We start from the raw sequence: 26,024 nt of genomic DNA on the forward strand, positions 1-26,024 counted from the left end.
GAACCACAGGAAAGGCCTGGCCCTTTTCTCCTCATTCAGCAGAAGCCCATCCTTGCTCTCAGACACCTGCAGCCTAACCCACCAGGGCTGTGTCTGGGCCTCCTAAGCAGAGGGGGAAAGGGGTGTGTCCCAGTGCATTAAGACATATGGAGACAGCACTGCCCCTGAGCCCAGCCATAAGGGGTGGGGGTTACAGCCTACAGCTCCCAGCCTCAGGCCACTTAGAGTAGTGGAGCAAGGACCAGACACTTGGGCTGTGTCTGAGCTGGAAGCAGGGTTGTAGAGAGCAGTAAGGTGGAGCAGAGCCCCCCAGCCCACCCTGTCTCAGAGCCCCCCACCCAGGCTCACCCCGACCCAGAGCCACTCTACCACCACATCAGCCAGGCTGTGGGAAAGGAGCCAGTTTATGAAATTAAATAAAGTCCACGGAGGGAGAGAACACGGCTCAAGCCCCTCCCTGCGCCGGGCCCAGCACAGCTGGAGCTCAGCACACTGGCAGCCCTGCTTTCCCTCCCCTCCCGGGAAGGGGCTTAAATAGGCCAGGCCGCAGCCTGGCGGCCGGGGTCCTGGAGCCTAGGGGGGGCAGAAGTCGGAGAAGTAGGGGTGCTGCAGGGCCTCTTCTGCGGAGATGCGCTGGACGGGGTTACACTTCAGGAGGTTCTGGGGCAGGGAAGAAAGGCATGGCAGGTTCTGTCTGGGTCGGCCACCCACAGCTGACCTCTGGAAAAGTGTCCCAACCTCACCCTCTACCCTGCCCTTGGTCACCTGCAGCAGGTCCCTCCCTGTGGCATTGAGCTTGGGTACGACGTTCACGAGGGACGTTGTGGCCGGGTACATCGGGTAGGGCTGTGGAGGGCAGGGAAAATCAGACCAGGGGGTTTGAGGCATGGAGGCTGCTATGGCTGTGAAATAAAAGGGACCACTGATGAACGAGGACCTCCCATTTCCCACCGCACCTTATAGTCTGGCAGCTTGGTCATGGCGGGCCACTGCTCCTCAGTCGGTGTCCCCAGCAGCGTGTCCACGGGGTCAAGGATCACTCAGGTGGAAAGGGGCAGGGTGAGGGGCTCTCCCCTTCCTGGGGCAATTCCTCATACTCACCCTATCCTCCTCACTTCATCCCCCAGTTAACGACAGAAGCAGGCCCCAGCATGTGCGACTCTCCTCTTTAGTCCCAGCTGCATGTTTACTGCAGGCCACTAAACCACCCTTTACAGATGCTAACTGCTTTGACCTAAAGCCTGATGTCCGTGGTCCTGATGAAGTGGTCGGCCTTCCCCTACTCCCACAAATCATCCTCCTGCTCCTTTTGGCTCCTTCATCCTAAGGATTCCCCTCTCAGCTGGAGGAGCATCCTCTTGGCTTCTTCCCCCAACGAGCCCTCCTTATCTACAAGTCACACGTTCTCCAGCTGGCAGTATGCATCTGCACTGTGACACCCAGCAGTGTCCACCACCCTCTGTGCCCCGTCCATCTGCTCACTCTTGGGGGAAGCCCTGCAGCAGCCCCATCCCGGCCCAGCTCGTCACCACTGTCTCTCCCTGCACTCGAAGCTCCATGGGCTTGTTACTCCCCCTCTGGAGGGCTGGGGCGAAGGGAAACAGAAGGATATCGGAAGATCCTCTTCAACTGGTCATCTACATCGTTGCCAGGGAAAAGCGGCCGCCCCGCATTGGCCAGCTCTGAGAGAAAGAGGAGGGGGTGAGAGATGACACATAAAGCACCCCTCACTCCCACGGCACACTCTGTGCCTTCCTCCCCATCCCCAAGGGCCTTACTCCCTGCCCCAGGGGGGACCCTTCAGACACTATTTGTCAACTCAAATGGGAGAGAAAATGCCTCTGCAGACCCCCAGCATGTCACCTGCAAAGATGCAGCCGGCTGACCACATGTCGATGGACGTGGAGTACAGCTTGGCCCCAAAGAGGACATCCGGTGGGCGGTACCACAGCGTGACCACCTGGAGAAGACCCCACCCACAGGGACCCCCTACTTAGAGGGCTGGGGAGGAGGAGGCTCATAGAGGAAAGGAAAATACTGTTTGGGGACTGAGAGATGCTCACTGGGGACTCCCTCCCTCACCCCCATAACCTAGCCCCCCAGCTCACCTCAGCTGAGTAACAGCGAACAGGGATCCCAAAGGCTCGAGCCAACCCAAAATCAGCCAATTTCAGCTCCCCGTTCTGAGGTAGATGGGAAGGGACATGGAAAGGGGCTTTTCAACAGTCTCAGGGCAGGCCCGCGCTCCCGCCTTCCAGCCCCGCTCCCCTAATCGCTCCCTGGCCCTTGGCTCCAGCCTCCCCAGCACCCGCCTTCTCCCCAAGACGTACTCTGTTTATGAGTAGGTTCTGGGGCTTTAGGTCCCTGTGCAGCACGTTGCGACTGTGACAGAATCCCAGGCCCTTTAGCAGCTGGAAGAGGAATGACTGGGGGAGGGGCAGGGAGGAGAGTGTCAGACCCTCTGGATGGGAAGCTGCGCCCAGCAGTGGCCCATGCTCCCCTCTTCACTTCTGCTTTGCCTGGAACCCACCAGTCTTTCAGCACCAAGCTCAGTGCAACATCACTCAGTCACTATGGAGCACCTACTCTGTATTGTGCTAGGTATTAGACTCAACAGTGAACAGGGGCCCTGGTCCCTACTTTTCTGAAACTTACAGCTTAGTGGGCCCTCCTACCTTCCCAGCCCACACTGACCTCTCCCCGACCTGGCCTCATTTGAACACACACAATATAACCTCAACGTATATATTGTGCTGTATTAGTATTCAGCACTTGTTTTCCCTGGAACCTGGGACAAAGCACTTGGTCTTGGGCCTAGAACAGTGCCTGGCACACAGCAAGGCCTTCAATAAGCATGTGTTCAATGAATGGACGTAACTCTTTGAGTTTCATTTTCTCATCTCTCAAGTGTAAATCATATCTCATTGACATCAGAGCATTACTGGCAGGTCAATGTGATCATGTGGAAATGATTGCTAAGATGGAGGCTCCTGGAGAGCAGAAACAGGTTTTCTCAATTGCTGACACCCCAGAGTGTCTGTGTTCTGGGCCTGAATTTGGTGCTCAAAGAGTAGGTACGCTGAATATAGACTGCAACCCCAGCTTCAATGAGTCTCCAGAACACCAGGCCCCTCACCTTCACAATTTCAGGATCTAGGTCACCATTGCAGCTGTCAAAGTACTTCTTGAGGTCCTGAAAAGGGATGGGGGTGGGGTAATGGGACAGAGTTTAAGCTCAGTCTGGGCCCTATACCCTCCCAAGGCTGCTATCCCCCAAACCCCCTTTCACCTGGTCACAGAACTCAAAAACCAAAGTCAGCTTCTTGTCGCTATGCAGGACGTCATGAAGCCTAGGGAGAAGGGAGGGCTCAGCCAGGCAGGTCCACAGGTTTGCGCCTATTATCCCACTATCAGCCCATCTCTGCAGTCCCCACCTCCTCCAACTGACCACACAGGGAAGGAGAACCCTGCCCGTCTACACACCTGACGATGTTCTTGTGCTTCAGCTCTTTGAGTAGGCAGATTTCCCGAAGGGCAGAACTCGGCACTCCCTACACGTGGGAGGGGGCCAGGTGGGCAAAGTCACATCCCACCCAACCTAGGCCGTCAACCCCCTCCCTGGCCCCGATGCTCCAGTCCTACCTCATCATCGTCATCCAGCCTCACCCGTTTCAGAGCCACGATCTCATGGGTCTCTCGGTTTTTGGCCTTGAACACTGTTCCATAGGTGCCTAGAGGAAGGAGGTCAGGGTGAGGGAAAGGATGGGGCACCCTTCCCATCCCACGAAGCCCCTCCAGGGAGGGGAGGCAACCCCTCCAGGGAGGGGAGGCAACGTGGGACTGTGTTATTTCTGACACCTGGAGGAGTAAGGGAAGAGATTCAGGGTGAAGGCCTGGTGTGGAAGAGCTTTGTGAGAAGGGATGTGGCAGAGAAGGTGCTTGCAGATGCTCAAGGATGTTTGCAGCAGGTTGAGGCTGCGGCTGCCAGGGTAGGAGATCTATAAAGGCAGCGCTTGGAGAGGGTCTGGAAATAGTGAGCAGGGGCCTGGGAAGAAATGCGGCCGGCAGGAATGATGGGGTTGGAGATCTGCAGGGAGCACTCAGGCTGGGGGTGGGTGAGGTTCTGCAGGTGGTGCTGAGGCTGGGCTAGGAAGTGCAGGAAGTGCTAAGGTCGCAGCTAGGCCTACAGGGAGTACTAAGGTTGGGAGAGGGTGTCCGCGGGAAATGCTAACGGGGAGGGTTGGTGTCTACACGGAGGGCTGAGCTAGGGGCCAAGGCTGCAGCCAGTGCTGAGGTCGGAGTCTGTGGGTATTGCTGACGGTAAAGGAGCCAGGGCTGCAAGGAATGTTGAATAGTCTGCAGAAGAAGATCTTGAAGGAATATCTCGTGGTCCCATTACCTTCCCCAATCTTCTCCAGTTTCTCGTATTTCTGCATCGCGGCGGCCGCGGGGACCCCTGCGGGCCCTGGGTTCTGAGACTCCAGCCCCGGCGTTGCAGAGGAGGCGGCACCCCAGCCTCCGGCCCTGCCCCGCCCTCCTCCTTGCGCATGGACTTCTGGGGCTTGTAGTCCAAGGAAGCCCTGGTTTCCCAGTTATGCCAGGGGCCTTAGGCAACAAGAAGACCACAATCCCCAGCAGGCTGCGCTCAGGCTCTCTGCAGTACTCGACTCCCGGGACTCGGGTTCGACAGCGGAGGCAACTCTGGACTTCAAGTCCCAGGAAGCATCTCGTGTCCGCTTTCCGGGCGTCCCCCGCCGTAGCGCCGCGGCTCCCAGGGTGCTCCGCTCTTGTTATTCCTTTTTGTGATCACAACTTTCTTTTGAAAAGGGCCTTTCCGGGACTAGACATTCCAGAATGCAGCCGGGGTGGGGGTGGGGCGCTCTCTGGGGTTTGGGGTTAGACGGCCTATATCGCGGGCCGGGGTGGCCTGGCTCTGACCCAGTTGATGAAGTTGAGGTCCCAGCGACCTCCTGACAGTCTCAGCACGGGTTTCCACCTCTCCCCAGGCCATGTGGTGACCCCAGGATTGATTGAGGAATGGCTCCGAGCCATGTCTGGCTGACGATGACTTCACAGGGACCAGCTGACCACAGGGCTGGGAAGAGAGGCACGTGCCCCAGTTGAGACTGGATTTAAGATAAGCCAGAGACCTCTGTCTCCTCTGGGCCCCGTTTGTCGACTCGGAGCCCACCCGACTCTAGCTGCTCGCTACACTCTGACATCCCGAGGCAAGCTGGCTGAAGCACTCCCATATCAGTCTCCAGAGCCCTGGCCCTCTGGAGTCAGCCAGGGTGTGGCCGAGGGTTGGCAGGTTGGTTACTGCCCTCAACAGACAGAAGCACAGACAGATGCTACACTTGCAGCAGCCTTGACCTCATCCCTTAAGGAACTGATTATAGATTTTCTTGCGCTGCTCTCTAATTGTCTCATGATTGCATTCTTGAGGGCTGTGAACTGGACGAAAACGGCTCCAAACAGCACTGCTCAGCGCCAGAACCAGAGTTGGTGCTAAACATTTAATTAACTTATTTGTATCTGAATGTTTCTGCATACACAATGCTGTGCTTCACCCGGGGGCAGCCTAAAGAAAAGAAGCGAAAAGTATATTCTTTATCTGGAAGAATTTATAGTTGAGTTGAGAAAACCAGAACTACACACAGAGATCCTTAAATGACAGGTGATGGCTATGAATAGTGTTGCAGGAGGGAGGTCACTACAGGGAATCTCTCCGAGGCATAAGTTCCTTCCGAAAAAGTCTAGGTTACTTCAGGGTCATGGGCATCCAACCTCAGCCGTCATCACCCCTCTCGCTCCCGGATCCCCGTCCCCCAGGCAGACAGGGGCTTTCTTGGAGGCACTGGGGATTACTGGGGGGAGGGGGAGGGAGGTCGGGCGCAAGAGAATCTTGACTCTGATGCATTTATATTTCAACTTCCTCCGCGCCGAATTTCCCAATCATCTTTGTGCCTCCGTTTTCCTGCCTGGGATCCCCAGCGTGAGGAGTGCTCCTTTCCGCCCAGAGGCGCCTAATGGGGCCACGAGAAGGTGTCCCCGGGGCGCCTGAGTCCCGTGCGAGGAAGCCCGGGACCGTGGCCTCGCGGGGCCGGGCCGCGGGACGGCAGAGTGGCCTCCCCGGACCAAGGCTCCGGGCGTCGGCTCTGGCAGTGCCTAGACGCGCGCCTCCGCCCCTGGGTCTCGGCCCCCGCCCCCTCCTCCCACTGGGCGGGGCCGCGCACGGTGCGCCGGGGGGCGCGCACGCAGGGGGCGGGCCTGCCTGCGGCGCGGGGGAAAGTTGAGTTGGGAGAAGTTGGGAGTGGCGGGGGCGCGCCCCGAGGTGGGCACCCGGGAGTCGTCAGGAGCGCGCGAGGACGTCGGAGAAGGGGCAGGGACCCAGAGACCCCCGGCGCACGAAGTCCAGAGCAAGCGGGTAAGCGGAGAGGTGGCGGCGGGGGAGGGCCAGGGCCGCGGAGGGAGGAAGGGAGGGGGAAGGAAAGGGGGGAACTCGGGACTCGGAGCAGGGAGGGAGTGGAAGTGGAGGAAAGGGCGGAGACTGGGGCGCAGGGAAGCCAGGTCTTGGGGAGAAGGATGGAGAGGCGAGCGGAGTGCTGATCGGAGCGGGATCCGGGGTCTGCTTCTTAGAGTTCCCTAAAGCGAGGGTGCCGCGCCCCCTGCCACCAGGAGGGGGTAGTCTCAAAGAGGCGCGGCCGGCCCTCCCAACTCCTGGACGGGCTCCAGACGACACCCTCCCCTGCTACCCCCTACTTTATCCTTCAGGCCTGTCCTGGGCGCCCAGCCTGGGGGTTGCCCAGGGGCTCCACCTCCCAACCTCGGAGGTTGGGAGGCGGAGCCGGAAAGGGGGGGTGGCGGGTCAGGTCAGGACAAGGGGTCAGGCAAAAGAGGGAGCAGCTGGGTGGGGATGGGAAAGACGATTCGGGAGAGTTGGACCTGACTCTTGGGGGGCTGGCTTGTCTGGGTGGGGAGCTCCATGCTGGTAGGGGAGGCGGTACCTCCAGAAATCCACAGACCACTTTATCCTTTTCCCTCGGCCCCCTACCCCCACCAACCCCACATCGAAGAGCCGTGGAATTTGCGAATTCACTTGGGGAGTGGTTAATGCTCAAGTGGGGGTCCGGGGTGCTAATCCTTTGGGCAGGGGGAGAGATGCTAATCCTCCGGGCCGGTCGGGGCTGGTCCCCGGAATGTGCCCCCACCCCGGATTATCGGCACCGATGGTCTGGACAGAAGCTGCTTTGTATTCTGGGACGGCGGGGGAGGGGGGCACAGGAGGCGGGAGGTGGAGGAGCACATTGAGGGCACAGCCTGGAGGTGGGAGTGGGGCACCTGCAGGTGCTCAGGACACTCCTTCCCTGACTGGGGTCCCTCCCCCAGTGCCCCTCTCCCCCACGCCCGTAGTGCCCTGGCTGAAGGCCTGCTGGGGGGAGGTGAAGAGAGCAGTCAGCTGAGTTGAGTGCTTGCCAGGAATGTGTTACTTCGGGCTCCCCACCCTGGACTGACCCCCCAGACTTATTTCTGTTTGATCCTATGCTGACCTGTCTTACCCCCGAGTTAGCCCTAAGTCGGGGAATCCCAACCCCCCCGAACAGCACGCTGGGGAGCTTCAGTACTTTTATCTTCGGAGATCCTTGGGTGCACCCCTGCTATGAATGGGTACCCGGATTTGCACTAGTCGGGTTCCCTAACTGCAGCTCTTCTGCTCCCCCACCACATAAGTGGCCTCCCCAGACACCCCTACAGTCATGGTCAGGAGGGCGTCAGCCCTGCCACTCAGATTTTCCTGGTTAGAGGAGGGGAGAACCTCAGGGCAGAACCTCGGGGCTTCTGTGCTCACCCTCCTCCCGGTTCGTCACGTGCCCCTCCCCCATTATAAAGCTCTGCCCTGCCTGTGAGCGCCATCCTCCCTTCCTCCTTCCCAGGGAGTGAGTGGAGTTGGGCTTCTGCCCCTCCCCCAGGGAGCCAGATTCCCGTCCTTCTGGCCTTCATCAGGGGAGGGGGCACCTTGGTGCTCCTCCTCCTACCCTGGGCCTAGTGTCTGCCTGGCCCCCTTGCTTGCCTGTGGGGCTCTCTCCAGAGTTCTTCCTCTCCCTTCCTGCCTCCCCAGTGTCTGCTCCACGGGGTGTCTCGCTCTCCCCAGCACACCCCTCTCTGGTTCAGCCCCCTCTGGTGCCTCCACTCGCTCACTGCTCCTGTTTCTGGCTTGGCTGTCCTTTCCCGCCCTCTCTCCTCTATCCCCCCTCCCTGATCTCTGCTGCTTTCTCTCCAGGTCTGGGCTGTGACTCCTTTCTTGCCTCCTATTTTTTTTGCAGCCTCTCTCCACCTTCTGCTCTCTCGGCTTCATCCTGCTTAGGCCCTTGGCCCTTTTATGCCTCTTCTGCCTCAGTGCTGGCCTCTGTCTTTCTTTGTTCCTCGCTTTTCTTCCTATAAATAACTCTCCTCTTTGCTCTTGCCACCTCTAAGGGCCACTCTAAGGCCCTTCGTAGTCGGGGAGGATCCTGTGCAGCTGGGAGACCCCTCGTGGCCAGCCTCCCGGAAGCCCCGGAGTCCTGTGCTCCCCTGGGCTGTGCTCCCGGGCTGCGCGATGCTGGGACGCCCTCGCCAGCCTGGCCCCACTCTCACGCGGTGATTGGTCCTCTCCCTGCTCAGGTTATGCCGCCGCCTTGTTGCCCTGAAAGCCGCAGCGACAGCGAAAAGGGCTAAGATTTGGCCATGAGCAGCGCCCCCAGGCGCCCTGCCTCGGGCGCGGATTCTTTCCGCACTGTGAGTATTGCCCACCGGTTGGCCTCCCCTCCGTGCTCAGGCGCCCGGGTCAAACAGGGGTTTGTGTGTGCGTGTGTGTGTGTGTGTGTGTGTAGCGGGTGAAGAGGCTCAGGAGAGAGGGGAGCCTGTGATGGATTTGGGAGGGGCGCTGCCATCCCTACCCTGGCCTTGCAGGGGGCATAGGGGGGCGGTTCTGGGATGGATATTGGTGGGCCATCAGGGAGCTTCCAGTCTTGGGGAGGGAGTTGAGGCTCTATTTCCTGAAGCCCTGGGTGGTTGTTTAGCCGCACTGAGAGAGGAACTTTGGGGACCCTGGGTCTCTAACCTGGTGACCTCTTCTGACCCAGCCTTAGAGACAGCTGCAGTCCACACCGTGGTTCTGGGCAGACCGGCCCCGCCCCCAGCCCCACGTGCCACCCAGGCCCGCCCCTCCCGGCCCCCACGTGGCCACCACCCCACGTGGCCCCCTCCCGATTTTCCTGGGAAGTCTAATGATTAACCCTGAGTGCCAGAATCAGCCTGTTATTGGTCACTTTGGCCCAGCTGGGCACGTGACCAGGAAGGGGCGCAGACGGTCCCCTCCCCCTCCTTCCCAAGTTCACCCCTGCCCGCCATGGACTTCCTCCTGCGGCCTCAGGTGCGAGGGGTTCGCGACCCCCTCCCCCCACCCCGGGCTAGTTCCCAGCGCTCTCTCGCTTCATCCGCCTTCCACGGCCTTCCTCCGTGTGCTAATTCTGGTGAGAGTGGGGCCAGCGCTTGTGGGGAGCCGGGAGGAGACTGCTGCGGAGATGCGCTGGGAAGAAACAAACCCCTGACACCTGCAGCTTCTTATATCCAGTATCCCCGCCACCCCAGCCGCTCCTGGGCCCACCTCAATGTCTCCCCAAGACCCGCCCTTCTTCCCAGCTCTCTTCCCCTGGCTCTTCCTTGCTCTAGTGGGCTGGCACCTTGGTGGAGGGGGCTCCATACCCCCGCCCTTGGAGATCCCTATGCCCTTCAGGTCCAGAAGCTCTTGAGCAAATATTTGGCGGCGCCTGGAGCTGCCTGGAGCTGCCTGGAGCTGAGACCAGCAGGGGGTGGGTGGGGGGCTGGACCAAGGCCGCTTGGCTGGGCAGCAGGCTGCTTAGCTAGGCTGAGCTCTCCAAAGCGCCACCGCAGTCCCGCTGCTAGCTCCTGCAGTATGACTCAGGTGGGGGGAGTGGGGGTGGGGGAGGGGCGGAGTGGGACTAGGGAGGCGCCGGGGGGGCCCTGGGCTGGTGGGGTGCTGCCAAGGTCAGTGAGGGGGCTCTCCTGACCAGGTCCAGGGTCTGGGTTTCAGTTTGCCTGGGACCCAACCCGGATCAGTTAGCTTGGGTGCCTCCAGAAGTTCCTTTTTGTGCTCAGTAGTTGTCCTCGAGCCAGAGAAAGTTTGTTCCCCATCAGCTTTGTGAACTGCCCAGGTCACAAGCACCACCTCGGGGCTGCACATAGGATTCCTGACGAGCCTTCCAGGGCAGACCCTTTCCACCTGCCCTAGAACTCACTGGAAGGGACACAGCCAGGGTCCAGATAGCCTAGAACCCCAGGGATAGGCTGCTGGGGGGGTCTGAGTCCCCAGCATTTGAGGGGATAGACTGCTGGGGGGGTCTGAGTCCCCAGCATTTGAGGGGATAGACTGCTGGGGGGTCTGAGTCTCCAGCATTTGAGGGGATAGACTGCTGGGGGGTCTGAGTCCTCAGCATTTGGGGGGATAGACTGCTGGGGGGGGTCTGAGTCTCCAGCATTTGGGGGGATAGACTGCTGGGGGGGTCTGAGTGCCCAGCATTTGAGGGGAAGGCTGCTGGGAGGGTACTGGATCTCCAGCACTGGGCAAGGTGGGATTTCAGGGTACAACTCCTGGTGAGCCCCTGTGTGTTCTTTCTCCCCGTTCCTTCTTCCTCACAGCCAGAGCCAGAGATCTTGGGCCCTGCAACAGCTGGGTTCCCCGAGCAGGAGGAAGATGAACTTCACCGCACCCTGGGCGTGGAACGGTTTGAGGAGATCCTACAGGAGGCCGGGTCTCGAGGAGGGGAGGAGCCAGGCCGCAGCTATGGGGAAGAAGACTTTGAATGTGAGGGGGAAACAGGGAGGTGGGATGCAGGGGCTCTGGCTTGACTGTCCAGCAAGAAATGGGCTAGGGGCCTAGTGGGAGGGGCCAGGGCTGGGGGTCAGGATGTAGGGGAGGGAGGCCATGCCTGCCAGCAGCCAGGTCCCCTCCTCCCGGCAGACCACCGCCAGTCTTCCCACCATATCCATCACCCACTGTCCACCCACCTGCCGCCGGACACCCGCCGCCGCAAGACACCCCAGGGCCCGGGACGGAAGTCTCGCAGGCGCCCTGGAGCCTCCCCAACGGGGGAGACCCCCACCATTGAGGAGGGGGAGGAAGATGAGGATGAGGCCAGTGAGGCTGAGGGAGCCCGGGCACCCACCCAACCATCCCCTGCGTCCACACCCTCTTCGGTGCAGGTGAGTGGGGGCAGGGCTCCTGGGGGATGTCTGCAGTGTCCCTGGCCTGGCCTCACCTGCCCACATGGGTCTTTGTTCCAGTTCTTTCTCCAGGAGGATGATGGTGCCGACCGGAAAGCAGAAAGGACCAGTCCGTCTCCCCCTCCACCACTGCCCCACCAGGAGGCAGCTCCCCGGGCCACCAAAGGGGCCCAGACTGGGTAATGTCGCCAGACAGAGTCCTGCCCTGCCAGTGTCACTGAGGTGATGTGGGGGAAAAGCAGAGGCCTCGGGATCAACAGACTGGGGTTCTAGTCCCAGGCCTGTCCCTCAGTAGCTATTTAGGCTAGTAACCACCTCTCTGAGCCCCAGCTTCCCAGCTGGAAACTGAGAATAGAACCTTTCCCACAAAGTGGTTGTAGGGATTAAAAGGTGCTGTGAATTAAGGTTTAGGTATGGTTTAGCCTGGCATGGAACAGATGTGCAGTCTAAGCTGCCCTCCAGCCATCCCCCCGACCTGTGGCTTCAGGTGGAGCAGCATCAAGCACTGGATCAGAGACTACACTGGTGACCTCCAGGCACCCCCTGGGGCCCCACGAGTGGAGAAGAATAGGAGACCCCCTCTTGCTCTTGGGGAGCCGCCAATCCACCCTGCTCATCATCTCGTGAAGTGGAACCAGAACAAGTTAACTGTGCCACGTGGCCTGGTTCAGGCACAGTGTCAGTACCAGTGGGTGATTGCAGTCTGGGGCTGTTAGCTAGAGAAGCCTTCCTGGATGAAATCCCTCTGAATGAGGTCTCAAGGTCACTACTACCACGGACCTGCTGTTTTCTGGGTGCCAGGCAGAACGAAGGACTGTGGAGAAGTGAAGGGCGCATTGCCCCTCCAGGGCAGGCGCAGACTCGCTGGGGAGATGGGCGGTGCCGGTGGAGCTGAGTCCACAGTGGTCCTCTGCACTGGAGGCGCAGGCCTGCGGGTGGCTGGATGGCTGGAGGAGGTGGGAGAGCCTCAGAGAGAGCATGGCACTGGAAAACTGGGTCAGATTTGTGGGCAAGGGTGTGAGTAGAACCAAGGGGACCGAGGGCAGGTGTAGGAGGAGAAAAGCTGGCAGAGGAAGGACTGGTCTTGGGCAGGGGACACAGGCTTGGAGCTGTGGGAGGTGCTAGATGCTAGAGAGCAGTTTAGAGGGATGTGGCGGGGATCAGGATGCACTGGCAATGGCAGAGAGAAAGGATGCATTCTGGTTTGGGGGATAGGAGCAGAAGTTGGAATCTGGAAGGGACAAGGAGTTCATATTCTCCTTATGACTGGGGAGGGGAAGCTGTCTACAGTCCCAAAGGCCCATTTCTACATACTTTGCTCTGTTTGGTTAGAAACATGTGACCCCATGAACCTCTTGAGTCCAGGGTTAGGGGTGTGCCTGGGAGGGGACGTAGGAGCAAGGGAACCTGTGATGAGCAGGCCCTGCTGGGTGCTTTTCCAGACTTTTCCTCTCCCCACAGCACAGGGGGCTGGCCTCAGCTCTGCTTTGCTGCTGAGTTTGTGTTCTGAGTGACTTGTGTGATTGCTCAGATGGCACAGCCAATGAAGGGTAGAGCCGGATTTAAATGCTGCCGTCTGCTTCCAAAATCCTCACCCTTTCACATCCACACCTGCCAAGAGTGGGCAGCGAGGAGGGATGGGGTCCGCCTCCTGGGTTGCTCTGGCATGGCTCCTGGCCAAGGGGGAGGGGGCCGGCCTTCTCTGGCTCACAGCTTCTCTGTCTGTCCAGAGCCCTGGTGGAAGAGGTGATGGCAGTGGCCGGCGGCACAGCAGGAGGCGATGACGGGGGTGCCTCTGGGCGCCCCCTGACCAAAGCGCAGCCTGGGCACCGCAGCTACAACCTGCAGGAGAGGAGGCGCATTGGAAGCATGACTGGGGCTGAGCAGGCACTGCTGCCCCGGGTCCCCACGGATGAGAGCGAGGCCCAGACGCTCGCCACGGCTGACCTAGACCTGATGAAGAGTGAGTGTTGGGCCTGGGCCAAGCCCAGTGCTGGTGGGAACAGGGGTAAGAGAGAGGAGGAGGCTGACCCTGTCCCCTTGGCCCCCATAGGTCACCGGTTTGAGGATGTTCCTGGGGTACGGCGGCACTTGGTGCGGAAGAATGCCAAAGGGTCTGTGCAGAGTGGCCGGGAAGGGCGAGAGCCTGGCCCCACGCCTCGGGCCCGGCCCCGGGCCCCCCACAAGCCCCATGAGGTACTGTTCTCCCCTCCACGCTCTTCCACTGTCCCCCTACACATTTTCTCCCCACAGCTCCCTGTTCTACCTCTCAGACTAGCAATGATCTCGAGCACCAGAGTTGCCCCGTTTGTGCAGGTTGTACACAAAAGTGCAGTGTACACATCTTCAACATTGTTGATTTGGGCCTTATGATTCTGAGTCACATCTTATACACTGTTGATTTCTATATCACGGCCATTTTCTGGCAGCTGGTACTGAGGTGTTTGAGGACCCTTTGGGCTAGCGATGGCTCTGTGGAGCAATACACTTAATTTTTCAGAATCCAGTCACCTCTGCGCTCATTTGATCCTCCCACAACCTGTGAAGATGACGGCACAGGTGGCCTGAGCCATAAATCAGCGTCAGTGATTGGCCAAGGTCACTCAGTTACTTCGTGATGCTGTCCATCTTAGGCTCCAGGGCTCTGGTCCTGACCCTTGACCCTTCTGGTGGATTTTCTTTAAACCTTTTATTGAGGTCTAACAGACGTACAGTGCAGTGCACTCTTTTAAGTGTACAGCTCAATGGCTTTTTGCACACGTAAACACCTGGCTACCCTACCTAGATACAGAACATTTGCCGCACGCGGAAAGGTCCTTCATGCCTCCGCCCAGTCAGTACTCTCCGAGGTGACCGTCCTTCTGTCATTCTAACTGGTTGTGCCAGTTCTTGAATGCGTGTAGATGCAATCGCACAGAAACCCAGTGTGGGGATACATAGTGACATTCGTTAGGCACTTCCTGTGAGCCATGCGCTGTGCTCAGCGCTTGGTGCACTGTTTCTTTTAACCCCATACCAGCCCTTTGAGGTGGCTCTTGTTGCTCCCATTTACAGATGAGGGAAAGTGAGTCCCATAGTGGTTCGTAACTACCATCCAGAGTCACATGTCCCACCCATACAGTGCTCTGGGAGCAGCCCTGGGGGCCGTCCTCTGGCTCTGACCCCACCGTGCCCCCTAATCTCACCCCAAGGTGTTCGTGGAACTGAATGAGTTGCTGCTGGACAAAAACCAGGAGCCCCAGTGGCGGGAGACGGCGCGCTGGATCAAGTTTGAGGAGGACGTGGAGGAGGAGACAGAGCGCTGGGGGAAGCCCCACGTGGCCTCCCTGTCCTTCCGCAGCCTCCTGGAGCTCCGCCGGACCCTGGCCCACGGTACCCTGCCCTGCCCTCCTCTCCTGCCCATCCTCGCCCCAGGACACTCCCTTTGCCCGGGCCCGGTCTCCGAGGACCACACGGCCCCCAAATTTGTCTTGAGTGACACTGTGTAATGTCACCAGAGCCCAGGAGGGTGCGTCCTGCTCTCGTGATGTCACGCAGCGTGCCGTTCCTCCGGCTCCGTCTTTGGGTGACGCAGGGCGAGATTGACACTCCTGTTTCTTCTTTGGCATTTTCAGCAGGCGGCTTCTCTAAGTGATATTTTCAGATAACTGAAGCTGGTATGTTTTGGATGCTACAATGTTTTTACACAATTTTGATAGAAAGCTTTCTTGAAATTCTAGAGTTTTCTGGGGAATGTGCTCTAACCTGTAGGGCTGTGCACACTTAACTAAATGACCACGGCCACAGGCCTCTCGAGCTGTGTGTATGATGTTTCCGCTGTTTGCTTGTTTCCTCCTTTCTGCTGGGGAGTCACTCCCAGCTGCTGTCAGAAGGCCTGCTTCTAAGCGGCCGAGGACTGAGAAACCTACTGTCAGAACTGCTCCCACCTCAGAGTAGAGAGGCTCTGAGTGAGGCTTCCGGCTTTGGGCAAGGTGCCGCAGTGGGAGCCCTTCACCGCCAGGCTCCGCGTGCTCTGTTTTGGCTGCTCAGGGGCCTGTGGTTCTGTTTGTTCTTTAGTTCTGTGTTCTGAAAGTTGACCTTGACAGAAAAATGACCTGGTGACTTTTGAAAGGACTTTCATTTCTATACGAAACGACAGCTCCAGAGCAGTGACCAGGGTGAGGGAGGGGAGAGGTCTAGAAAGTCCTGCGAGCAGCTGTGGAACTTGGGGAAGTTGAGGAGCCTGGGGTGGAGGGGACATCTTCAGATGGCTCAAGGCTGCCCTGTGGACAAGGCCACAGACTGGCTGCGTCGTACTCCACAGGGAAGAACTAGGACTCTAGAGTGACGTCAGGGGAGGCGGCATGTGGCTCAATGAGAGGAGGAACTTTCTAATGGCAAAGAGAGGTCCAACCCCAAGTGGGTGGCCTGGAGTGCCTCAGTGAGGCCACGTGTGCCCTGGAAGGGGCGTCTGGGCAGGGCCCGGCCCTGGTAGCCTCTCTGATAGCTGGAGTTTCGCGGCCTCTGCTGAGCCCCACATTACTGGGCAGAGAGGGAGTGGGAAGGAGCAGGTCAGAGAGGACTTGGCCCTCGAGGCTGAGTGGGGCCCAGGCCCTGCTCATACAGTTGGAGGCCACTGCTCATGCCCTGGACTGTGCTGACCTGGCTGCCCCCTTGTCCCTGCTCTCCCTCCCTTCCACCCCAGCGCTGGTTTCTGGCCTGGGAATGAAGGCTCCTCTGCCGTCCTTATTCCAGGGGCCGTGCTCTTGGACCTGGACCAGCAGACCCTACCTGGGGTGGCTCACCAGGTGGTGGAGCAGATGGTCATCTCTGACCAGATCAAGGCCGAGGACAGAGCCAACGTGCTGCGGGCCCTGCTGCTAAAACACAGGTGGGGCCCCACCCACTGCCCCCTGCCTACCTGTCCCCAGCCCTAGCCGTCACCCTCCTTACCTCACTGCCCTCTGCCCCACCAGCCACCCAAGTGACGAGAAGGACTTCTCCTTCCCCCGCAATATCTCGGCTGGCTCCCTGGGCTCCCTGCTGGGGCATCACCATGGCCAGGGAGCCGAGAGTGACCCCCACGTCACCGAGCCTCTCATTGGAGGTGTTCCCGAGACCCGGCTGGAAGTGGAGCGAGAGGTGAGAGGAGATGGTGGCCCTGCCTGGGTTGGTCCCAGCCACCAGAGCTGGTGCAGGACTGCGAGCGACCCCAGCGTGGACGTGTAGGGGTGGGGGCCTGGCCAGGCTGAGCTCTGTTCTCCTGCATTCCCAGCGTGAGCTATCACCTCCGGCTCCACCAGCTGGCATCACTCGCTCCAAGTCCAAGCACGAGCTGAAGCTGCTGGAGAAGATCCCCGAGAACGCCGAGGCCACGGTGGTCCTCGTGGGTACGTGGGGTGGGTCTTGGGGGCAGGGGTCCTGGTGCTGGGCCTGCCCAGGGGCTGGGGGCTGGGAAGTGGCCTGTGCCCTGCTCTTGCCCACGATGGCCCCACACCTCCAGGCTGCGTGGAGTTCCTCTCCCGCCCCACCATGGCCTTTGTGCGGCTACGGGAGGCGGTGGAGCTGGATGCAGTGCTGGAGGTGCCTGTGCCTGTGCGCTTCCTCTTCCTGCTCCTGGGCCCGAGCAGCGCCAACATGGACTACCACGAGATCGGCCGCTCCATCTCCACCCTCATGTCGGACAAGGTCAGCCCCTCCCCAGAGCCCACCCGGGACACCCCCCACCAATATCGCCCAGCCCTGCTCCAGGCCCCCTGGCCCCCGTCCTATGCCCTTACCAGTCCCAGTCCTGCTTTGGCAGCAATTCCACGAGGCAGCCTACCTGGCAGATGAGCGGGAGGACCTGCTGACCGCCATCAACGCCTTTCTGGACTGCAGCGTGGTGCTGCCGCCCTCGGAGGTGCAGGGCGAGGAGTTGCTGCGATCCGTCGCTCACTTCCAGCGCCAGATGCTCAAGAAGCGGGAGGAGCAGGGCCGGCTGTTGCCCACAGGGGCTGGGCTGGAGCCCAAGTCGGCCCAAGATAAGGGTACGGGACAGTGCAGGCCGGGGGCAAGGACTGGGCTACCTGGGGCGGGGACTTGGGGGGCCGGGTTGGGGGTGGTCTGTGCGTATGTGGAAGAGAGCGGGGTGGGCAGGAAGGGGGCTGCGGCAGGCGCCCTGATAGAGGCCTGGGTTGCAGCGCTCCTGCAGATGGTAGAGGCGGCGGGTGCAGTTGAAGACGATCCCCTTCGGCGGACAGGCCGACCGTTCGGGGGGCTGATACGAGATGTGCGGCGCCGCTATCCCCACTATCTGAGTGACTTCCGAGACGCACTCGACCCCCAGTGCCTGGCTGCCGTCATCTTCATCTACTTTGCGGCCCTGTCTCCTGCTATCACCTTTGGGGGGCTGCTGGGTAAGGAAAGCCTTCAGGTGAGGGTTGGACGGGGCACGCACAGCGCCCCAGCTGCCAGCTCCTGAGCTGGTTTCTGCCACCCCAGGAGAGAAGACGCAGGACCTGATCGGGGTGTCGGAGCTGATCATGTCCACAGCGCTCCAGGGCGTGGTCTTCTGCCTGCTGGGTGCCCAGCCGCTGCTGGTGATCGGCTTTTCAGGGCCTCTGCTGGTCTTTGAGGAGGCCTTCTTCTCGGTAAGGGTCCACAGGCTCCTCTCCTCTGGGGCTGGCTCCTTCTGCCCAGCTCCAGCTGCCCCTCCTCTTGCCCAAACACTCCCACCCTGTTAGCGCCTCGGCTTTGGCCCTGACTGCCCCCCACCCCTGCTCCAGTTCTGCAGCAGCAATGACCTAGAGTACCTGGTGGGCCGTGTGTGGATCGGCTTCTGGCTGGTGCTCCTGGCCCTGCTCATGGTGGCCTTGGAGGGGAGCTTCCTGGTGCGCTTCGTCTCCCGTTTCACTCAGGAGATCTTCGCCTTCCTCATCTCCCTCATCTTCATCTACGAGACCTTCTACAAGCTGGTGAAGGTGGGCAGGCCCACTGAGAACTGAGCCCGGGGGGTGAGGCCTTGGGACCCGAGGGAGCCAAGGGGCGTCTTACCCGTCTCTTGTTCTGTCTTTTGGGCATGAGGCCAGGCTGGCCCACAGCTCCGCCAGGCCGCAGTCTGTGAAGCCCACAGAGCGCGGGCCAGGTCTTCTTTCTGCTTCCTCCCACTACCCTCCCTGTCGCCCATACACACACCAGGGCTTCAGGTCAATCTTAAAAAACATAGCTTTAATGACAAAGGTAACGTGCTTTTGTTAAAGTGGCAAACAATCCAGAAGTGTAAAAGGGAAGACCCCCCCAAGATGACAGACACGATCACAGTGCAGACATCAGACCCATGTCTGTGTCAGGCTCTGGAGAAGACACGGCCCCACTGTCCTCGCTCCACATCCTGCACCTCCTGGCCTGCTGGAGCCACAGTCCACTGCTGCCCTGACTTAGACCAGCCCCTCTCTTAATTCCCAGTGGCCCCATGCTCACATCTGGCCTCCTTGGTCATTTTCTTAATCAATAAGACAAGCTCCTTGAGGGCAGGGAGGCCTGTCCCCCTCAACGTTGGAAATCTTGCCAGTTTAGTTGATGGAGTCCTTTGTCCTCTCCCCAGATCTTCCAGGAACACCCCCTCCACGGCTGTTCAGTCTCCAACAGCTCTGAGGCAGACAGTGGCGACAATGCCACGTGGGCTGGAACAAGAGCTACGCTGGGCCTGGGAAACGGGAGCTCGGCTGGGCCGGCTGGGCAGGGGAGGCCCCGGGGCCAGCCCAACACAGCCCTGCTGTCGCTGGTGCTCATGGCCGGCACTTTCTTCATCGCCTTCTTCCTGCGCAAATTCAAGAACAGCCGGTTCTTCCCTGGCCGGGTGCGTGGGCTGGAAGGCCAGAGGGAGGCGGGAGCTGGGGTAGGAGGGGGGTGACTCGGAGTCAGGGCTGGAGTGAGACAGGGGCCCTCTAAGCACGGCGCTTGCCCACAGGTACGGCGGGTGATTGGGGACTTTGGGGTGCCCATCGCGATCCTCATCATGGTGCTTGTGGATTACAGTATTGAGGACACCTACACCCAGGTAAGGAGGGGCACGCAGCAGTGAGGAGGTGCCGCCTGGCATTGGACTCTGGCTGTTCCCCTCCAGCCCCCACCCCAGAGCTGCCTCCTAACTGGGCAGACACCAGGCCTTTTCCACAGCATGCCCTCAGTGCAGCTCAGGGCTCTCCTTCCAAGGCCCACTAGCCCCTGTCTCTGCTCTCTGCCCAACAGAAGCTGAGTGTGCCCAGCGGATTCTCGGTGACAGCCCCAGAAAAGCGAGGCTGGGTCATCAACCCCCTGGGGGAGAAGAGCTCCTTCCCCGTGTGGATGATGGTTGCCAGCCTGCTGCCCGCCATCCTGGTCTTCATCCTCATCTTCATGGAGACGCAAATCACCACGTGAGTGGTCCTGGCCAAGGGGGTTGCTGTGTAGACAGGACAACCTTGTACGTGGAGGGGCCAGAGCCCCAGCAAGGCTGGGGAACACAGCTGCATTGGGTGAGGGGAGCCCAGGATGCCAGGCTGGCCGCTGGAGTTGGTTTTGTAGGCAGCAGAAAATCCCACTGACGTTTGCTGGGATGGGCACCAAACGGGACGGGAGCTGTCCTGGAGGGCGGGGAGGGCCGTGCAGATAGGGCTCAGCTCCATGATGGAACTCTTGTCCTGACAGAATGGGCAGGGACCACTAGGGTCCAAAAAGAGACAGAGGCAACTGGCTGGGTGTTCTGGAAAGACACAGGTATCTGCTGAGCCGGGCCCGGGCCTCAGTGAGCGCCTGTCCCTGCCCAGGCTGATCATCTCCAAGAAGGAGCGCATGCTGCAGAAGGGCTCCGGTTTCCACCTGGACCTGCTGCTCATTGTGGCCATGGGTGGCATCTGTGCCCTCTTTGGCCTGCCCTGGTTGGCTGCTGCCACTGTCCGCTCCGTCACTCATGCCAACGCGCTCACCGTCATGAGCAAGGCTGTGGCGCCGGGGGACAAGCCCAAGATCCAGGAAGTCAAAGAGCAGCGGGTGACGGGGCTGCTGGTTGCCCTGCTTGTGGGTATGTTCGCCTCTTGTCCCTGCCCTTCCTGGAGGGGTCTTGGGGCCAGTGGCAGTGGGAGCACTTGGGGCCAACTGTTTCTCCTCCTTCTCCCCCAGGCCTCTCCATAGTTATTGGAGATCTGCTCCGGCAGATACCCCTGGCCGTGCTCTTTGGAATCTTCCTGTACATGGGAGTTACCTCCCTTAACGGGATCCAGTTCTATGAGCGGCTGCACCTGCTGCTCATGCCACCCAAACACCACCCAGATGTCACCTATGTCAAGAAGGTGAGAGCCCGCTCAGAAGGGCCCCACGCCTCTGCTCCCTCCTGGTCTGCGTGGGTCACCCTCCTGCCCCTCATCTGCCCCCATTGGTAGCCACCATTCGGTCTGTGCAGACCTGCCTCTGGTAAGCACACAAGAAGGCATTTCCATCCCCACCCCGTGGAGAGGAAAGGGTCATCCATCCTCTGAATGTGGCAGGCCCGGATGGCCCTCCAGGGACAGGGGCCCTCAGGCTAGGGAGAAGCCTGGGCTCACCTGTCTTGTCCCACCCCACTTGCCCCAGGTTCGGACCCTCCGTATGCACCTGTTCACAGCCCTGCAGCTGCTCTGCCTGGCCCTGCTCTGGGCCGTCATGTCCACAGCAGCCTCCCTGGCCTTCCCCTTCATCCTCATCCTCACAGTGCCGCTCCGCATGGTCGTGCTCACCCGCATCTTCACCGAGCGAGAGATGAAATGCGTAAGGCTCCTGCCCTTCCTCCCCAGCCCCGCCAGCCCCCTCCACGGTCCCTGCCAAGGGTGCTGTGGGTCAGGGTCAACCTTCCTGACTCCGTCCTCCCTGACAGCTGGATGCGAATGAGGCGGAGCCGGTGTTTGATGAGCGGGAGGGTGTGGACGAGTACAATGAGATGCCCATGCCTGTGTAGCTGCTGCCTGGATGGACAGCCGAGGGACAGACGGACAGAGGGAACAGGGGCTGGGGGGGGCTCTCCCCATCCCCCTCCCTCCTCATTTTTATTTAAGTGAATAATTTAAAGTCCCCTTACCTCCCCCGCCCTTCCTCCTGCAGTAAAGTGCTTCGGCCCCCACCTATCCCTGGCCTTCTGTCTCTGTATGGGGCGGGCGGGCATGAATGGAAACAAGGATGAGGGGACCCAGTGTGCTCCCTGTCCCAGAAACGAGATGCACAATGGGGAGGGAAAGGGACTTTAATGAGAAACCAAAACAGAGGGAGCCAAAGTGCAAATCGTCCACCCCCCATAGGGGGGCCATCATGAACCCGTGTGTACCCCCTCACCCCCCTTCAGGCCCCCAGCGGAGGCCCAAGGCCTGGAGCTTCTGTCTCAGGTAGCTCTTGAGCTGGGGCAGGCCTCTCTGTGACTCCAGTTCCTCGAAGGGTAGCTGCAGGGGAGAGGGTGCCAGGTTACCCACAGGGCCTATGGGCTGGGGTGAGGATGCGCGAGGAGTCACAAGGGGGAGGCTCTCACCGGCAGGAGCTGGTAGCCCATCAGGCCCAGGTGCCGCTCCCGCAGCGCTCGGGAACCCAGCAGCACTCTGCCGTCCCGGCAGAAATGCCAGCGTTCTCGCAGCATCAGCACCACCCTGGAGAGGGAGTGGATTGGGGCTCAGGGTCGCTGTCCATGGAGGCAACAGGGCAGGCTCTCCCACCCTCTTCCCTTACCTTTGGGCAGGGTCGCGGGTAGTGGGCTGCGGGGCAGCCTGGCCCTGCAGACAGGACCTGGGAGGGTATGGTAGGAAGGGGTCCTGGGTCCTTACGGGAAGCACAGCACCAGAGCTGCTGACACATAGCAGGAAGTCTGGAGGGGGGAAGAGAAAAGGCTGCTGGCTTTTAGCCAAGGCTCCCTGTCCCTGGCTGCCACCCACCCATATGGAGCTCACCTGTGCAGTAACCTGGAGGCACGGTCAGGTCCTGGCGGTATTTCTCCTCCCCCAGCAGCTGGCGCAGCCCCTCGGCAACTATGTCCTTGTGACTGAGGGGGAAGGAGCATGGCTATCAGGAGGCTCCTGCTAGTTCAGTCTGCCTCGCTGCGCAGCCCCAGGCAAATGCCTTCGCTGCCTTGAGGCCCAGTTTTTCTTTGTGACCACTGACAGTGCATCAGCGTGGACAATTCATGGTCCCCTGGCTTTCCTACTCTGTGCTTCTGGCAGGCCATCCCCTCCCCTCCCCCAAGCTGCCCCAGCCACCTGTACTTGCAGCGGGCACGGTCAGTGATGAGCGGCTGGGGGAAGATGGGCACTTGCTGCCTTCGGGGAAGGCGGGGCCCCCGGTATCCTGGGAGCTCCAGCTCCACAGCCGTGTCCAGCAGGGAGAGGTAGCGCCGCACAATCAGGGCATGAGGGGTGCCTGAGGGACAGTGGGGCTGAAGCTCGCTGGGCTGCAGACCCCCACCCCGCTTTTCCCTTCCCAGCGGCCCTCCTGGCTGCGCACCACTGATGTGGTTGATGAAACCCGGGGAAAAGACAAAGTGCAGGGCCCGGAAGGGTAGGCACCGCAGCTGGCACAGGGACATTAGGATGTTGACCGTGGCCAGGGGTGCCAGCCCTGCTTCTCGAGCCAGGATCCTCTCAAGGCAGGGCATAAACTGCTGCTCCAGGGGCAAGTAGTTCAGCCGCCCAAAGGGCAGGACCAACTTCTGTACCACCTGTGGAGAAAGAGCAGCCCATCACCCAGCAAGAAACAGTTCTCCAATATCCTTTACAAGCTGAATCCCGGGGAGGCGTGGCCTGCAAGCTTATTACATGCCCGTGAAGGGAAAACAATCCTGCCACCCAACATACACACTGGAAGTTCGACAGCATAAGCAGTCTTGAGCCCTACATGATTAAACACAACACAAGCAGAGGAGACACTGCTGTGGGTCTGGCCCAAAGACTCAGGAGTGGGATCAATGAAGCTAGAACAGCACTAAGGGTGCCTGGAGAACTCCAGAGAACCAGGCATACGTGCTGGGGAGCTGGACAAACCAAGGAGGGTGTGCGCAAAGATGGAACCCTGGGGGACAGAGCAGAGAGCCTTGCTGGGTTGTCTGCTGCAGGAAGCAGCAGCCAGTCAAGCCGGACAAGTGGCTGGGCCTGACAGGGTGGCTGAGGGTGACCAGGAGAGGAGCATGGGAGGGTGGGAGGTAATCCCACCTTGCTGTTGAGCTGGGCTTCCTGGACCACCAGGAAGTGCGCAATGGCTTCCAGAAGCTGGGGCTCCCGCAACCGGTGCCGGGCCAGGTGCTGGGCCAGGAGCACCATCACGTGAGGAGTCAGTTCTTCTGGCCTGGCCTCTGTGAAGAACAGCCCATCAAACTGGACCCTCAGGCCAGAGTTCCAGATTAGATTCCACCTTAGCCCAGACACCACCACCTGTCTCCTCCTCAGCCCCTCCCCACCTGCCATTAGCTCCCCCAGCACCTGCCAGGCTGCGGATGAGGTGCTGCCGTGGATAACGCAGGAAACGAGGGCAGCTCAAAGCAGCTTCCAACCTTTGCCCACCACGAAGGACAGGTTGCAGAGGGGGAGGAGGCTTCGGAGGGAGGCGGAACCTTCGCTCCTGCTCCAGGGCACACACCAGAGGGCCATCTGACGGGAAGCCTGAGAGCCAGAGGGTCAGAGGAGGCAGTCCTGCTAACAGGAAGCTGCCCTACTCCACTCCAGTCATGGGGTTTAGTTAGTGAATTCCCAGCCTTCCTCAGCTCCGTGTTCTGGGCTGGAAGGTTTGCTCTAGTATCAGTGGAAATACTGGAGAAATGTGAAATGCCATGTGAACTTGAGGTATCAGAACAGCCTGTGGGGAAGGCCTTATACAAAGATGACATATGAGCTCTCATCTGGTGCCAACAGTGACAAATTGTCGTGGCTTCCTAGAGCACTAGATTAGAAGGGATCTGGGGTGGCACTCTAGTTAAGCTGGACGTATGCTGCTTGACTCCTGGTGTCTGCTGTGGATGCAGGGGAGCCGCGGCCAGTGTGCTGGGGTACGTGCCATTCCCGGCAAAACCTGAGAGGTGAATTCTGACACCGATCTCAGGTCCTCTACTGATCTTTCTCTATTCTTCCACTAACACCCACCCCCCAGACCCCTCCTCACCAAGTAAGACTGCAAGGTGCAGACACACGTGGATGGTGTGAATGTCAAAGGAGGGGCAGTTTCGGATGATGAGCTGACTCAAGTCCTGCAGTGTGGCCTGCTCCACAGGAGGGGGCTGTGGCCGAGACCCCAAGAGCTGGCCCAGACGACGGAGTGCCACCGGGTAGTGGTGGGGGCGCACCTTGGTGGGGTTCTGGCCCAGCCAGCGTAGCAGCTCCCCAGGGCTCCTCGCCTGTTCCAGAAGCCGCTGCAGCCCCTGCACAGGGCCTGCATGGGGGCCTCCTCCAGGAGGCCGGTCCCCCCACTTGCTGGGCCCCAGATAGCAGGGCTGTACTGGCGGGAGCAGCAGCAGGCCAGACAGCCGAGCAGCGGAGGCCTGGGCAGAGAGCAGGACTCGAAGCATGGAGTTGGGTGATGGAGACCCTGAGGGGTGGCCCAGAAAAGGAGGTGAGGTTTTCTCCAAAGGGGAGAAAGACCTGCTACCTACTCCTCACCACACTCCCTGTTCAGAGGGCCTGCGGTCAGAGCAACCCAGACTTGTGTTCATCCCTGCTTGTGACCGCTCTGGTCCTCTGCCCCACTCCGCCCGCCCTGCCTCCTTCCACTCATTTGAAACAGCAATTACAGTCCTTCAGTGTGCTCAGCGCAGTGACATTTACAAAGCAAGTCCACATGCATTATCTCTTCTTCCTCCCCACATGCCTGTGAGGAGACAGACAGGGCTGGCATTACCTCGATTTCACAGGTGGAGAAACCAAGGCCCAGAGAGGCGAAGGGGTTAAGTTAAGCCCGAGGTCACGAATCGGGTTAGTGGTCGCGCCCATCCTGGAGCCCAACTCGCCCGGTCCATCCGCCCTCCCGACCACCTCCCCCTCCCGCAGGAGGCGGCGGCGGCGCGGAGGCTGGCACGCGGGTTCCGCAGTCGGACGGGGCTGGGTTCCATGCTGAGCGCTCCCACTTACCAGCTGCGTGACCTTGGACAAGTGGCTTCGTCTCTCTGCCCAAGCCTCCTCGCCCGTGAAACGAGAACGCGGGGCCCACCTCACAGGGCGCCCGTGGGGCCGAGAGCGCAGCTTTGCAGCGGCGCGGAGTCAGCAGTGTCAGGGGTCCCCACACCCACCCGGCCCGGGGACGTCAGGAGACCGTGGTCACGGTCGCCAACACCAACTCCCGCCGCCCTCCCGCGCCCGTCCCGCAGGAGCCGCCCCTACATGACTCCCCAGGCCCCGCGCAGGTCGCTCCCTCAGTCGGTCTCGGGGCCCGGGAGCCGGGCTCCCCCCGCGGCCTCCTCATCAGCGGGCCACCGAGTCCGCCATCTTCCCGGCAGCCCCCGGATCGCCGCCCGGACGCCAATAGCGCTCAGCCCTCCGCCAGCAAAGACGTGGCTCCCGTCAGGCCCCGCGCGCCGGGGCGCCGTGCGCCCCGCCTCCCGCTTCCGGGAAGCTGCGCGCGCGGCACCGGGCGGAGCCGGGGCCGGAGGGGCGGGGCCAAAGGGCAGCGCGCTGAGGCTGGGGCGGAAAGGCGAGAGGGGAGCTGGCGGCTGGCCTGGGCAGGTTGGGCAGGACCGAAAGCCCCGTACTGCCCTCCGCTCGCTCCTTTTTTCCCACTGGCTGAGGGATCCCCGCCCCCGCCGCCCGGCC

At 60.5% G+C, this 26,024-nt stretch overlaps 3 protein-coding genes across 12 annotated transcripts; 1 reads left to right on the forward strand and 2 right to left on the reverse strand.

Annotated features, from left to right (window-relative positions):
- Positions 1-386: 386 nt before the first annotated feature.
- On the reverse strand, positions 387-6,160 carry CDK5 (cyclin dependent kinase 5). The gene is made up of 12 exons (XM_001504654.6): positions 4,400-6,160; positions 3,643-3,731; positions 3,484-3,551; positions 3,290-3,350; positions 3,137-3,193; positions 2,331-2,426; positions 2,109-2,183; positions 1,864-1,960; positions 1,613-1,682; positions 957-1,017; positions 766-846; positions 387-660 (listed from the first exon to the last, which is right to left on the reverse strand). Exons 1-12 carry the CDS (start codon positions 4,434-4,436, stop codon positions 574-576), a joined length of 879 nt encoding a protein of 292 aa, XP_001504704.1. The 5' UTR covers positions 4,437-6,160; the 3' UTR covers positions 387-573.
- A 126-nt stretch (positions 6,161-6,286) lies between these two features.
- Positions 6,287-21,377, forward strand: SLC4A2 (solute carrier family 4 member 2). The gene is given in 23 exon segments (NM_001081766.2): positions 6,287-6,427; positions 8,662-8,775; positions 10,699-10,864; positions 11,021-11,262; positions 11,344-11,462; positions 13,014-13,246; positions 13,337-13,479; positions 14,475-14,655; positions 16,018-16,153; positions 16,239-16,404; positions 16,538-16,652; positions 16,766-16,950; positions 17,066-17,291; positions 17,445-17,660; positions 17,746-17,894; positions 18,030-18,224; positions 18,848-19,102; positions 19,214-19,303; positions 19,495-19,661; positions 20,052-20,305; positions 20,404-20,573; positions 20,854-21,027; positions 21,134-21,377. Coding segments are annotated over 22 exon segments (3,714 nt in total). The 5' UTR covers positions 6,287-6,427; positions 8,662-8,724; the 3' UTR covers positions 21,215-21,377.
- Positions 21,378-21,478: 101 nt separating this feature from the next.
- On the reverse strand, positions 21,479-25,838 carry FASTK (Fas activated serine/threonine kinase). 10 transcript variants are annotated; one of them, XM_014739369.3, is made up of 10 exons: positions 25,596-25,838; positions 24,385-24,807; positions 23,709-23,888; positions 23,442-23,581; positions 22,738-22,951; positions 22,494-22,653; positions 22,188-22,279; positions 21,970-22,105; positions 21,776-21,890; positions 21,479-21,689 (listed from the first exon to the last, which is right to left on the reverse strand). In XM_014739369.3, the coding sequence occupies exons 1-10, from the start codon at positions 25,675-25,677 to the stop codon at positions 21,582-21,584; spliced, it is 1,650 nt and encodes a 549-aa protein (XP_014594855.2). In that variant the 5' UTR covers positions 25,678-25,838; the 3' UTR covers positions 21,479-21,581. The 10 variants fall into 10 exon arrangements, with proteins under 10 accessions (XP_014594855.2, XP_070121321.1, XP_070121324.1 ...); XM_070265220.1 differs by having other exon boundaries at positions 25,347-25,821; XM_070265223.1 differs by having other exon boundaries at positions 24,566-24,807; positions 25,596-25,803.
- Positions 25,839-26,024: the final 186 nt, after the last annotated feature.

Source organism: Equus caballus, chromosome 4 (genome assembly GCF_041296265.1).
Source record: "Equus caballus isolate H_3958 breed thoroughbred chromosome 4, TB-T2T, whole genome shotgun sequence".
In the NCBI taxonomy this organism is placed as follows: Eukaryota; Metazoa; Chordata; class Mammalia; order Perissodactyla; family Equidae; genus Equus; species Equus caballus.

Coding starts and splice junctions, on each gene's coding strand:
- CDK5 (XM_001504654.6), bottom strand. CDS start 4,436: ATGCAGAAATACGAGAAACTGGAGAAGATTGGGGAAG. Junction 3,351..3,483: donor AAGCACAAGAACATCGTCAG/GTGTGTAGACGG, acceptor CCTTCTCCCTAG/GCTTCATGACGTCCTGCATA. Junction 2,427..3,136: donor TAGATCCTGAAATTGTGAAG/GTGAGGGGCCTG, acceptor CCCCTCCCCCAG/TCATTCCTCTTCCAGCTGCT.
- FASTK (XM_023640003.2), bottom strand. CDS start 25,677: ATGAGGAGGCCGCGGGGGGAGCCCGGCTCCCGGGCCCCGAGACCGACT. Junction 23,889..24,384: donor GCACCTTGCAGTCTTACTTG/GTGAGGAGGGGT, acceptor TCTGGCTCTCAG/GCTTCCCGTCAGATGGCCCT. Junction 22,654..22,737: donor TTTCATCAACCACATCAGTG/GTGCGCAGCCAG, acceptor ACTGTCCCTCAG/GCACCCCTCATGCCCTGATT.